This window comes from Benincasa hispida, chromosome 1 (assembly GCF_009727055.1).
Source record: "Benincasa hispida cultivar B227 chromosome 1, ASM972705v1, whole genome shotgun sequence".
Lineage (NCBI taxonomy): Eukaryota > Viridiplantae > Streptophyta > Magnoliopsida > Cucurbitales > Cucurbitaceae > Benincasa > Benincasa hispida.
The window spans coordinates 2,328,013-2,343,526 of NC_052349.1; the positions used below are offsets into that span (position 1 = coordinate 2,328,013).

Sequence of the window (15,514 nt, forward strand, 5' to 3'; positions counted from 1 at the left end):
AGAGGCCGTAGGGAATGGACCACAAATGTCTGTATGTATTAGTTCTAAGACGTTTGAGCATCTGTTGGCACCTAATTTTCTTATATTTATCTGTTTTCCCTTAATACATTCCACACAAACGTTGAAGTTACTTAAATCAAGGGAATCAAGAATACCATCTGACACAAGTCTCTGAATTCTCTGTTTAGAGATGTGACCTAAACGTTTGTACCATAACATAGCAGAATTCTCATTTAATTTACACTTTGTACCACATGAATTAGATAACAGGATCTTATTAAATGAAGCAAAAGAATCAAGTATATATAGATTATCAATTAAAGAACCGGTACCAATAAGCTTAGAATCTTGAAAAAGACTAACTTTATTATTTCCAAAAGAACAAGAAAAACCAAATTGTCCAAACTGGAAATAGAAACTAAATTCCGTCTAAATGACGGTACAACAAAAGTCTCATTCAGATCCAAATAACAACCAATTTTTAAAAGTAATCTAAAATTTCCAATAGCTTCAACTGGGACTGCTTTGCCATCGCCCACATAGATGAATCTTTCAGCATCACTTGGCGACTGGTTCCACAGGCAACCTTGCATTGATATACTTATGTGAGTAGTAGCACCAGAATCTACCCACCAAGTATCTGTAGGTATAGAAGCTAAATTAACTTCAGAACAAACCAAAGTAAGAAGTTTGCCCTTCTTTACACGCCATTTGGCGTACTTGGGACAATCTTTCTTGAAGTGACCTTTCTTTTTGCAGAAAAAACAATGATTTTCAGTAGCTTGTTTCTTGTTTTTATTCTGCTGAGATGTCCCTTCTACAATATCCACAGTTCTTCTTTTCTTCTTATCACGAGAGCTTATTGTTAAATGAGCACTTTCTGTCTTTTCTCTCTTAATCTTATCTTCTTCTTGCACACATTGTGGGATAAGCTCATTAATACTCCATTTATCCTTCTGAGTATTATAGCTTATCTTAAACTGAGTGAATTGTGCAATAAGAGAGATAAGTACCAGATGCACGAGTAAATTTTTATTTATCTCGATATCAAGTGCCTTTAATTTACCTGCGAGATTGGACATTTCCATAATGTACTCACTTATGTTTCCATTGCCATTATACCTCATAGAAGTTAAAGAAGTCAAAAGACTACCTTTCTCATTTTTAGCAAAATATTTCTCAATTTGAGCAAGAAACTTATTGACATTTTCATTTTCCGTGATAGAGCCCCGAAAAGACTCCGGAATGGAGTGCCTAATGATCATCAGACACATGCGATTTAACCGTTCTCACTTCTCTATATTAGCCATATTTGGTTGTTCCTCAGTAGAAGTAGGTTTATCGGTCCTTAATGCAAAGTCCAAATCCTTACACCCAAGAAGTATCTCTAGCCTTTCTTTCCAAATCTTGAAGTTCGATCCATTCAACTTAGGGATTGAACTTAGATTTCCAGATATTTGAGTAAGACCAACTGAAACAATAAATAACAAAACATATGTTCACAATTAAAATATAACAAAATAATTTCATATATGTGGTGGGTCCCTTTAACAATATACCTAGCACAACATTGATGTCCAGCCTTTGGGCAAAAAATACCAACTATAAATGGTACTCTCAATGTAGTAATCAAAGTACTGACAATTAACTCTGTAAAAAAAAAATTGTCTTTCTTTGGACCGACTACTTTTCACATGAGCAATCCTTATAATTGCCACATACTCATTACCACATGCATACCCACAATTTGGCCAAATAATTATCTTCCTTTGGGTCGATAATTATCCGCATAAATTTATGAATATGCACATCTTATATTTCATAATTAAAACGATCTAGATAATAGAGGCTACTTTGGTAACAAATTATTTTTGAGCCAAGTTCAATCTAAAATATAAGAATACATAATTAATAATTTATTATTACAAAAATGAAAGGGAAGAAGAAACACCAAATCAGTCTTTTAACAAAATTCACATTAATATATTGCAAATACATAATCAATACAATAAAGTAACATCAAATAATGTGAATACACAAAACAATCAAATTGTAGAATTTTAATTCACAAACTTATCAATCAAGAACTAAGAAACCTTTTCAAGATTTCACCCAAGTTGTATATCAATAAACTTAGAAAACGCGGGCAAGAAGTTCAATCAACAAATTAATCCAAATAGTTTGACAAGTTCAATATTATCAAACTATTAAAAAATAAATTCACTAAATTCAATCATTTTTTTAACTGAAAAGTTATGTTAATACTTAATTGATGAATATGAGTTTCAAAAAAAAAATCGACAACATTAACTTTTCCATTATTAATCAAATTTAAAATCGAACTCATAAAGTCATCCATTAAGAATTAAAGAAAAAAAAATTGATAATTAAAACCAAGAACCACCGGCAAGACTTTAATCAGTAATTGACCGATACCTTTGCCCAATGGCAACTCCAGTCAGTCATTAACCGAAAGTCTTGATGGGTAAAACTTGCAGCAACTAAAGACCTAACTCCTTCGATTGGATTTCATCACATTGGTGAACTTTTGTCAAGAATGTTGAAGGTTTTTTTTTCCTTAAAAAAAACTTTAGGAAACCACGTTCAATCAAAATAATCAACAAAAAAAATTCACTTTAATCCACCACTAGCACATCATTCATAATCAGTGATGAGTATGCCAAATACCACAGACAAGAATACGGGTTGCAAGAACACATATTGACAAAGAAAAAAATGACCGTCGAGATTTCCATCCTACCGTTGATGAGTTTACAACGCTACTATAGTAAGCCAACCATTTTTTTTAAAATTCTTTAAATTCTTTACTGAAACCAAAATTTAATCAACAATGCCAATGAAAAATGCATAAACTAACAATCCAACATGAAATTTATGCTCTGATACCACTTGTTAGCATAAATTCTTTATATCTATATTGAATAGATAAATCTTAGGATCATTCATGTCAAATTGTCAAGAATAACATATCGGATTCCATTGCAAAATTGATGATAGGATGATGATGGATGACTATGATCTTCCTCAACCAAAATTCCAAATGCGGATCTCTCTAGATGGGATTCAAGAAAGACTGGGTGCTTATTGTTTTGATATATCGGGGACCATAGCCTACGGTCTCTTCATATACTAGTTCAATTAGGGTTCTCATTAAACCCTAATTAACTATAATGGGCTTCTACCCATTAAGTCCATACTCAAGAATCTAGAGCCTTAATTAATTAGATCATAATAAGGTCCAATCTAATCAAATAAATAAATTATTAATCCACATACATAACCCATACTTTAATTAAACATATTATTATTTAAATATGTCTAACAAGTTTGTCTCTCAAAAGAGCACTCTTGAACGAACGAAGATTCAAAATTGACAATAATATCCTAACTTATTCTACTTCTTCCCGTCAATGGAGGAATGAAGTGGTAAATTCACCCTCACTTGTAGTTGAATTTAAAACTTAAATAAACTAGGTCCCGCTTGACGATCATTTTGTTGTTTGTTTTTGTGTTTGAAAATTAAGTATATGAAACTACTTCTACCTCCAAATTTATTCCTTTGTTATCTACTTTGCACCAATTATATAAAAAACCAAACCAAAATTTGAAAATTAAAAAAAGTAGCTTTCAAAAAGTTTTTTTTTTTTTTTTTTGGAATTTGGCTAAGAATTCAGCTATTATACTAAAAAAAGATGTAAATCATTGTAAGAAATGTAGATGAAATAAACTTAATTTTTAAAAATAAAAACTAAAAATCAAATGGTTACTTTATTTATTGAATTTAAATATGTATACACGTGTTTGCTCAGAAGAATATTTATTTGAAATTTATAGTGATAAAAAACTAGTTCGATGATATATTTAGTGTTAAAATAATTTTAATCGTATACTTTTTGGTCACTCTTTACTTCATAGAAATTTCAAAAAACAAATATTACTCCATAGCAATTTTCTTGTTGCTTCTACAAAATATGCATGGATATGGACGAGAATTCTAGCCTACTATTTCAGGTTACGATGTCTTTCATTAGTTGAGACATGTTTAGATTGACTCTACATTACAAGTTTTACGAATAACATTTAATAAAGGTGCTTATTGTTTGGCCCGAAGTAGTTCTTAAACCTACCATGAAGCCCACCACTAAACAACTTCGGAAACTAAACAATTAAACTCTTTGCTCCAAGCGCAACTTTATACTTCTAAATTGAAATTGGAACTTAAAATTATGTATTGGTGACTAAAAAGAAAATTGGAGTTCTTCTTCAAAAAATTTCCTTTTAGAGGCTTAAATGAAAAATAGGCACTCATTCAGATTTGAAAGAAAAATGGCTTTCTGCTTGTGTCAATGTCCTATGAAAAAGACCAAATCGACCTTGGCAACTATCTGCGTACGCGATTCATAAGTTTGGTTGATATTAGTACTCGATACTTGATGCTCTATACTCTATGCTTATGTTATATGCTCTATGTTGTATACTCGATACTCAATACTCGATGCTCTATGCTTCATATTATATTACTCGATGTTCAATACTCGCTACTCGATAATATATGCTCTACATTTTATACTTCATTCAAAAGTCCACTTGAAGCTTAGTGCTCGAAAAAAAGAAGAGAATTGCAAAAAAGAAAAATCTAGGGTTAAAGTGATAATTTACACAATAATGACATAAGCATAAGGACATTTTGGTTTTACTTAAAAAAAAAAAGTACCCATTTTTCATTTTGGACCGTCATCTATGTCATTTTTGTCAATCTAGATTCCAACTTCCATCTAAGATTTTGAAGAATTTCTACTCCAATTGTAACTTTGAAATATTTATAAAAGGTCGGTAATATTACGATTTTGAAAAAACAAATGGCAAAATTCAGGGATATCTTGTATAATTTATCCATGGACCGACTTCAAAACACAACATTTTCAGAAGCAGTAATGATATGGAATTATAGAGCATGAAAAGGTGATTAGAAAGAAGACCAAAAAAACAGACTGCAGAAACTACTAATTTATTTGAACCAGAATTCCAGTACAAAATTCACTACAAATGACACAGGAAGAAGCCAAGATTTGGCAATGCATGTGTCTTTCTGTGTGGGGCATTAACAGTACAACACCCATTATACGTACATAAAAACTATAAACTCTCCTCACACAACAGTGCTGGAATTCTTACTGATTTTAGCCAAGCAATTGTCCTTTGGCCTTGAATGAGGCAGATACAAGATTGGACAATCAGGGGTCAGCCATTCAAGCCTGTAAATTTCAACCCAACCAACAACACAAAATGTTAAAGAAAAACTCATTAGCTTCTGTGTTTTCAAGGATTTGAACTAGAAAAAAGGAACATGGAAGAGGTATTTTCCAAGTGAACTTACTTGTAATTGAGGAGAAAATAGTGAATGAAAATGCAGATCTCCAATTTGGCTAGATCATTTCCTGGGCACAGCCTGCTTCCTGCTCCAAATGGAAGAAACTCTCCTGCTTTTGGGACAAAATTCTTTGTGCCAAACATAGATTGGATAACATGCATATTAGAGATGGATTTCATTTGATGTGATGTAACTTGAATTCTTGTAGAAGGATATTGAAACTGTGAGTTTTAAAAACTTACATCCCATCTTGAAGGGTCAAATTTCTTTGGGTCTGGGTAAACTTCACTGTCATAGTGAATGCTTCTGAACCAAGCCAGCACTTTCCAACCCTTGGGAATTAGATACCCTGCAACCGCACAAAGACCATTCATACAATGGAGAGATAAACAAGAGGAAATAATTATTTAGTGCCGATCTCCCTCCTAACACTTGGATGCATAGGAAAAATAGTTCATGGCGTTGAAAACCTGAATGCTTCTAAGTTCTAATAACCTCTAAATAGTCAAAGCAAACATAGCTAAATTGGCATAAGGATGTCATAGCAGCCATGGAGTTTGTGGTATGAAACCCCCTACACATATGACATCTAATAACCCATAGATATAAGTTTGCTCCTCTCCCATACATTCAATAGTGTAAAATTGCTAGCCACATTGTAGCGGCCTCCTCCAATATTTTCTCGATGCATAATTATACCAAAACTTTGATCATCTCAAAAATATTTAATGGTATAAAGCCGTCATCCACATTGTTCCAATTCAAATGAGATAGAGGTATACCATTGAGATTGACATCCATTTGTGCTTCTCTGAAGACAACAAGAGAGAATGATACATAGCGAAGAGTCTCATCGACCACCTTTGAGAGATATTCCATTTCCCTGCATTCTTTCAATGTCAATCCCTTTTGACCTGGAGGTCTCCTCCTCACAATTTCCTCCTGCTCTGCCTGTTCAGTTTATTAAACCTATTTTAATCACGGTTGATCTTATATGATATGACACAAGTTTTATCACTAAATATGAAAATATGACATGATTTTGAGTAAGCAAACAAGCTCATTAAGCTCCTAATTGTATATATACCTTAGCTTTCTTGAGAACTTCTGGGTGTTGATTCAACAAAATAGTTGCCCACATCATGGTATGGCCTGAAGATTCATGACCTGCATTCAAGTACATCACTAGAATATCAATGATCTCCTCATCAGTCAATTTTCTGCCATTTTCATCTTCAACATCAATCAGAGCGTCCATCATGTCCTTCCTCTTCGGCGCCCATTTGTCCAATCTTCGCTTTCTTCGATCAGTCACAATTCGTTGCAACGCGGCAACAAGATTCTTCCGAGCCTAAACATGTAACCGGTGGTTTCATTGATCAAACAAAATCCAGAATCCAAAGTACATTTTCGTAATTGATTGAGGCAAATTATCAAATACCTTGAGTGCTTTGTGGTAAGCAAATCCAGGAAAGTTAATTCTCAGGGCTCGAACACCGTAGTTAAGCCGAGTGTACTCCTTCTCTAACGCCTCCATTACCGGTTCGCTCTCCGCACTAAGGAAAATATACATGATAATGGTGAATGTGAGCTTACGAAGTTGAGTTAAGAATTCGATTGGCCCCATATCGGACCATTTTCCCAAAGATTTCAACACACTCTCTTCAATGTAAGGAATGTAATTGCTTAAAGCCTCGAAGCCGTTCACCGGAGCAGAGGTTAAGCGGCGGAGGCGCTTGTGTTCCTCGACCGGCATTTCGATGAAGGACTTCTTTCCGATGAGCTCTATGGCCGAGCGTGGCCAACCTGGCTGAAAGGCCTCGTCGTCTGTAAGGACTTTCCGGCATGTCTCCGGCGTCGTCACAACCACGCTAGGGTTTCCAAACAAATGAACCTTGTAGACACCGATTTTCCCAAACCTGTAATTAATTGTTGAGTAAATAATTAATTAATAGAGTTATATTGTTTTTAAATTAAAAAGAAAAAAACTAATAGAAGAATTAAATATTTTATTTTCTCATTATTGATATTTTTTTTCTTACTTTTTCTTATTAATCTCAAAGTGATTCAAGAACAATGTTTTTTTTTTCTTTTTGGTTAATTGCCCTTGATATTTAATTTCTGAAGTTTATAGATAGTTATAAAATTATTTGAACAAAATTTTCAACACAATTACTTTAATTGTGTGTGTGTATATATATTTAAAAATTATAGTTTAATTATTTGAACAAAAATAAGATGCATTTTAATTGTGTTCAACAATTTTTCTCTTAGCTTCCCACTTTTCAAGACTCCTTTTAAACCTTAACCCAATTTTTTTATTAGAAAAATCTTATTATTATTTTAATTATTTTGGCACAGTTAAAATAATCCCTATCAAACAAAAATCAAAATGAATTCAAAAGAATAATCAATTATTCAAACCCAACATGTTTAAATCTGAGTTAAAATACATTTTTAGAATTTGTATTTTTGAGATTGGTTCAATTTCTCTTTATATTTTCAATAAATCTTCAATTTAATTTCTAAAAATTAAATTTTATCAATAATATATAAATAAAATTTTCAATTTTTCAATATAAATGTTAATAGATAATAATAAAATATTCAGAAAAAAAATCAAGAATAAACCTAATCATAAGAATTAAAGTTTAGTTGTATTAAAAATACGATAAATAAAATTAAATAGTTAAAAGTACACAAAATATAAATTAAAACAATATTTAAAATACAATAATAAAATATCATATCATGTGTGTGATGTTTCCTTTCAAATAAATTAAGAGATAACTCATGAGATATTAAATATCTAATTTCAACTTTATATATTAATATATATATTTTCTACATTTTATTGTTTATAAAAGTGACCTAAAGAATAATGAGACAAGGATTCCTAGAATTGAGCAAACATAAGATCAACACAAGAAATTTAAAAACAATTAAATTTAATTTAAAAAAATTGCAACATCAATCATGGAACCGCACAGATATGGAAATGATCCCAATAAATACAATTTTCAATTTATTATTAAAAAAATTAAATATATTTTTCAAAAATTGAGTTTTGAGAACAATTTTTGTCTTTCAATACTCAGCAGAAATATATATCCTACAAATTCGAAAAGAGAGAAAAAATAACTACTTTAAGAAAAAAAAACATAGGAATGATCAGATATTGCGTATCATACAACTAGTTCAAACAATTACGAATATTGAAACTATATATAAACAAAAACATACCCATGAAATATTATAATTTATAAGCAATTAAAATGTTAGATATTGTTAAAAACATTTCATATTAAAAGATGGACAGACTCTTCTCATTTTGTATTAGTTTTGAGATAAAATGTACTTAAATGGGTATTTAATTAAAAAAAAAAGTGAATTAACCTAATAATGATTCAAAGAGACATAATATTGAAGGAGACGAGAGTTTCTTTTCTAAAATTTAAGAAAATGAAATCCGAAAATAATTTATGTCTTATATATTGAGTTATGTTCTAATTAATCATGAGAAATGGACAAAGGAAAAAAGAAAAAGAATGAGAAAGATAATATGAAGTTTCCGTTTCTCTGTTTGCTTACTTCACTCTCTCACGGTTCTCCACATTTTTCATGCATGCTGTTAAAAAACGTTTTCAGGGTCATTACAGTAATTTCGTTACCGTGTCCTTTTTTTCTCTTTTTTAAACAAAATCAAACAATTCGGTGGCGGTAAAAAGGCTGTTTTAAATTCAAAATTAAATTTTTAATTTTTTTTCAAAATTTTCTCTAATTTTATAATTGAAGTATTACATAGGAGATTTTCAAAAATAGAAATATAAAGAAAACTATTTACACAAGATGCCAAAATTTAATCTTCTTTGATAGAAGTTGATAAAAGTCTATCTATCAATATATATATATATATTTTATGTTATTTGTATAAATAGTTTGATAATTTTTCTAACGGTAAAAATTTCTCTATCTATATATAGAGGTGTTAAAAAATATGACTCGAAAAATCCGATCAACTTAATCCTACCCGTATGGTTTAAATTGGATTATTAATTCATTTGAATTAGATTGAGTTGATTCATGGATTCAGAAGAAATAATACGATCTAACTTGAACTTATTATTAATCTTAAAATTTTCTCTAATTTTAGAATGGAAATATCACACATACATGTGAATGTGATTGGAATGTAAAAAAGTTTGAGTTTTTTTATGAAAATTGAAGGGTTCCATAAAGCGATTGCTTAGGTCATGAAAATACAGAAACTTTTTGGAACAAAAATTGATTTCTTCTCGTCGTTTGAAATGAAGAGAGGACGAACAAAAACCAATGAAAAATAATTAATAAGGAAAAAAAGATGGAACTTTGGAGAAAAGGAATTCTTCACGAGGAAGAAAGATATTTGTTAAAAATAAAATACAAATTTGCTATTTGAACCCATCAACCTCGAAAAGTACTGAAATAAAATACGTAGAAATTATTCAACGTATAAGATTTTTGTATTTAAATTCTCTCCAAGTTAAATCATTTTTTTTAAAAGGTCAAAATTTATATTTATATGAAATAAAAAGAGTAAAGTAAAACATCAATTAACCATGCATGCAACGGTAACAAGACCAACACGCATGGCGAGATATTTGCTCCCAATAATTTTTTAATGAAAAATATCCATGGTGAAAAAAAAATATATCACTTCAGGTAAATTTGACTTTGAGTGTAACCCCATTAGTCAAGACATGTATTTTCGACTTATAGGCCGATCAAACTTTAAATTTCCCACTTTACTTAAGGTATGTTTAGTTCAAATAATAGCATTAACTTCACTCCTTATTTGGTTCTAGAAGTTTGTGTGGACCCCATGACTTATAACTCTCACACTGTAGGCCCACAACTAAATAACTTCACTCCTTATTCCGATTGTTCTTTTGTTATCGAACTAACCAATAAAAAAATGTCAGTACATTGAACCATGCATGTAACAATTGAGAGACCAACACTCATATCGAGATATCCGATCGAGTCATATCTAGGGAGAGAAATGAGAATAAAAACAAGGCTAAATCACACCAAATACATCTGAATTTTGTATTTTGTGCCCTTTAATTTTCAAAAGTTTAAAAAATACCCCTAGACTTTCAAAATGAGTTTAAAAAAATATTTTTACGATTAGTTTTGGATAGAAACTATTAGGGTTTTGTGTCAAAAATACCCGTAAACTTTTAAAAGTCTAAAAAATGTCATTGAGCTTTGAAAAAAGTTAAAAAAATACCCTTGCGATTAGTATATGAATAGAAACCATTAATACCGTCTTGCTTCTATATTTTCTCTATTTTTTCTTGCATCTCTTCTTCAATATCCTCTTACTTTTTCTTTTTATTACTTGTTTGAAAGTTTTGTTTATCTAAAAATAATTATAAATAAATAATAAAATTGCCTTTTTTTTTTAGAGGTATGTAGACTAAACAAGAAGAAGGGGAATAATGGAAGTGTCAAGATATTTTATGACTTGAATATTTTACTAAAATTAAACGATAGTAGTTGAATCTGTGTTATATATATATATATATATTATTTATTTGACTATTTAATTTTCTTGGTATATTTTTTCAGATGAGATTTTGATTTTCGAATTTTGTGAGATTTTCTGGGGTTTTATGTCTTAACTTAAAGTTTTGGTTTTTATTTTGGTTGTTAAGAAAATTGGTGTAAAATTTTTTTAAAAAAATAGAGAAAAACTATTTTCAAACTTGAGAAAACTTCAAATAAATTGATCACTATACTAATAATATGAATATTTTTAATTTTTTTAATTATAATTATTTTTAAAACGAAGTATTAACGTTTCTATTCCCATATTAACAATAAAAGCATGTTTTAACATTTTTTACATTTAAGGGTACTTTTTAAACCTTTTAAAAGTTTAGGAGTATGTTTTAAATAAAATATTAATGATTTTCATCCAAAACTAACTGTAAGATTATTTTTTAAAATCTTTTTAAAAATTTAGAGTATTTTTGACAAATAAAAATGAAAATGAAAATGGAGAGAGGGAGAGAGGGAGAGAATTAATGACCTTGAAACATAGCTATCAATGAAGGTTTCAGGATTCTTAGACTTGAAAGCTCTAAGGAAAGCCAACATATTTCCAATTAAAGGCCAACCCAAATCCCCCGGCGGCAGAGCCATCCGCCGGTCACCTAATTTCGCCTCATATATCCACTCATTCAAACTCTTCGCCGCCCATTTCACCGCCGCAAACGCCGCCACCGCCGCCGCTACCGCCGCCACAGCCCAACTCACCTCCATCAAATTTTCCAACCAAAACAGATTTATATATATTAAAATGAATTATATTGGAAATAAGGAGATGCCTATTTTCCTTCAACAACTCTCCTATTTATACACCAACTTTCACTACAAATTTACTTGGGGATGCTTACATGGCAATTTATATCATATTTGGTAAAATGTTGTCTAGTAATGATTTTACCTTAAATAAAAAATTGCTGCCTTTTTTTTTTATTTTTCCTTTTTTTAAAAAATTTTGTTTAATAATATCATGTCACGTGACCTTAGGTCACGTGTTGTCGAATGATTTGAATTTACAATAAAGAGAAGTACTTTTGTATAAGCATATTTGTCTTGTATGTTCGAAATATTTTGGTTTTGATACTACTCTGGGATTGTTTGTAAATTTGATTTTAGTTTATTTTAATGTAATTACAAAATTTTATATGAAAAATATAAAAAACAAAATGAATCAAAATAAAAGTACATACATCAAAATAGATTTGAAAAAATATTTATAAAAATATTTTTTGGGTAGTGTGTATATTATATATAAACTAAAGTTACGTGGGTGAATATTTTAATACATATGATTTTTTTATTAATAAATTAGAATGCAACTTTTAAGATCAGTTTTGATTTTTTTTTCCATCCCTTACTATTAACATATTATATGCGATATACAAAAAATTTATAGTTTTGTATAATAAAAATCTCATTTATAAAATAAGAGAAAAATATTTAGGTTCATCCTAGATGTATCTATCTTTATGTAGATTACCAAAGTGTTCAATTATAAGTATTTATTTGAGATGTACTCGAATATTACCTAAATAAGAATAAGAATTTAGATTTCTTTCTTTCGAAACATTATTTTGTAAATATTGTTTTCTAACACAATAGTACAACTATATATAATTAAGTATATCTAGATAAAGATAACTAAAAAAATAATTTTGAATTTTCAAAACTTCAGAATGAAAACTCTAAATTTTTTTATTTTTATATTTTTTTTAAAGCTTAGAATTTTTGGATAAAAGAATAATTGTTACTATCACTTGATATATTGTTGACTAAAAAATGACGATGCATGTATTGACAAAAAATATATATATATAAACCATATTCATACGTGAATGGATGCATCAATTTGATGTGTACATTCAAATAATTACGTCCTTTTATTATCGATTATATCTTTTGGACTAAAAAGATATTTACCAAATAATCTTATCATATTAGTGAAGGAAAAAACAGGAATTTAATAGAATGGTAAAAATCATAAAATCGAGAGGTAAAGATTCTCATGTCATAGTCCTTATAATTCTAAAAAATAGTTAAGTTTGAATTTTAAAAATATTTTTAAAAAATTTAGAAGTGAAAATAAATAATTATTCGTCGATAAATTTGAGAAGTAAATGTGCACATCTTTATCAAGAGATAAATCTAAACTTCTATTTTTTTTTTATTTTTATTTGATTTGTTATTAGGGTGAGTGGAGGGACCTTAGGTTGTCTTTATTTGCTTTGTGCGTTTTACGTGTTAGCAATATTTTAGTCTCTCGAGAAAAAAAAAATGTATTTTATGATTTTGAAGTATTATATTTATACCATTTTAATTTTTAAACCAACAAATATTCCGCCTTAGTTAACTTCCAAATACTTTCTCTAAACTCTATTTAAGACACATTATGTTAATTTTATGTCATTATTGAATAAAGAATTCTAGATAGCTCATTAGGTAAATAATTTAACTATTTGTTATATCAAGCTTTTGTTAAATACTTGAATGAACACCTAATAATATAGACTTAAAACATTATTTTTTTATGTACAATATATTGAATGAGGAACAATGTGTTTGAAAGTTGATGAATCAAAATACAAAAACGAAATTAACATCAAAATATCAAATCCTGATTATTTATTATTTTTATGTGTCGAAAGTTGTTCGTCTCGAAGATGAAAATAATAAATAAAAAAACATCCGACACCTATGATAGTTTATTGCATTATAAATAAAGAAGGAATTAAAATGTTACTTTATAACATCATTAAATGTCTGTTTGGAATAATATGGTAATTTGTTTAGGAAAAACTTTCTTAAAACATTTAGGTCCCATTCTACAACTATTTTGTTTTTTATTTTTGGTTTTTTAAAATTGAGTCTATTTCCTTCTATTTTTTTACAATATCTTGCATCTTTCTTTAGTACAATCGTTGACAAATTTTTAACCAAATTTCAAAGACAAAAACACGTTTTTAAAAGTTACTTTTTTTAGTTGGTAAAAAGTAGATAAAAAATAAAGAAATTTAGAGATGGAAATAGTGTCTATCGACTTAATTTTTAAAAATAAAAAATCAAAAACTAAATGATTACCCAATGAAAATCTTAGTAACTTATAATTATTATTCAGGTTTATGTACATTAGGAAGGATATATTTGATTTCATTTTATTTTCTTCTCTCTTGAAATATAAAGTTAAAGGTGTTTACTAATACTACATCTATTTTATTTAAAAAGTTTTAGCCAAATTTTAAATTTTTAACTTGTATTTAGTTTCTCTTGATTTCAAACTAGTTGAACTATGTCTCATTTAAAAGTAAAATAACGCTTTTTTTTTTTAATGAAAAGACTAAATTACACATTGTCGAGTTAAATAATTCACATTAGATTTGTGTCTAAACAAATGTTTGAAATTTCATTTTATTTATGTTATCATTATAATTATGTGCAATCGATTCCAAAAAAACCCTGACAATTCAATTTATACTATTTTTTATCGTTCAAAATTCTATTTATATTAAGGGTAAATTGTAAAAACCATCCATGAAATATTGTGATAATTGTAATTACACTCTTAAACTTTTAATTATAGAAGTTAGACTCTCTAAGTTTCTACAAGTGTTAAAATTAGACTCCCAAATAAATAAAGATTGAACCATGCATCAAACTTATAAAATTGTTGCAAATTTCTACAATTATGTAAGTTTAAGGGTACAATTTCAATATTTGTATAAGTTTGAAGGTTCAATTTTTACCATTAAAAGTTTGAGGGTATAATTGTAACTAATTCTCAAAACAATTAATAACCACTACTTTAAGTTTATTAGTAAATTGTTAATTTTTTTTAATATAACAATTGTACGGGTGAGGATTGAACCTCTGACTTCTAAGAACGAAAGGTTTAACTAATCTCACTTTGGTAGTAAATTGTCAATTTGAACCTAGCTAATCTCGATGGTTTGATCTCCATTGCTCAAATGATTAAGAAAAACAAAAATCAATGTATCTCACCACAAATTAAATATTTGGTAATACAATAAATTAATTAATCTAGAAGAATAATTATGAATAAAGCAAAATTGGAAAAAAGAAAATGAAAAATAAGGTCATTCAGACATTTATTTCAAAAAAAAAAAATGTGACGTATATTTTCCTGAGCCGTCTCTTTAGCTATATAAAAACATTTCATGATGTCACGTGAAAGAACAAATCCAACTTTATTGCTGTTTTTGTGTTCAATTTAAAAACATTGTTATTCTCCAAAAATTAAAATTAAAAATAAAATTATGACTTGTACATTTATGAAACCGCATTATAACCAGACAATTTTTCATGCATGAATAAGTCTTTTGAAAAAGATGACAACAATTAAAATTACCATAAACAAATTTCCTTATATGATTTCTGTTTGCCAAATTTTAACTTTCAAAAAAAATATAACATCTACACTTAAAATAAAGAAAATAATAATAATAATAATAATAAGTTCTAAACTCTCTCTAGACCTATGTTTACTCCATTTCGGCCTAAAATGAAATTACTTTC

General features: G+C 28.7%; 1 protein-coding gene across 1 annotated transcript; it reads right to left on the reverse strand.

Annotated features, from left to right (window-relative positions):
- Positions 1-5,010: 5,010 nt before the first annotated feature.
- LOC120089459 (ent-kaurenoic acid oxidase 1-like) lies at positions 5,011-11,701 on the reverse strand. The gene is made up of 7 exons (XM_039046941.1): positions 11,469-11,701; positions 6,834-7,311; positions 6,480-6,743; positions 6,175-6,343; positions 5,635-5,741; positions 5,399-5,520; positions 5,011-5,276 (listed from the first exon to the last, which is right to left on the reverse strand). The coding sequence occupies exons 1-7, from the start codon at positions 11,699-11,701 to the stop codon at positions 5,171-5,173; spliced, it is 1,479 nt and encodes a 492-aa protein (XP_038902869.1). The 3' UTR covers positions 5,011-5,170.
- Positions 11,702-15,514: the final 3,813 nt, after the last annotated feature.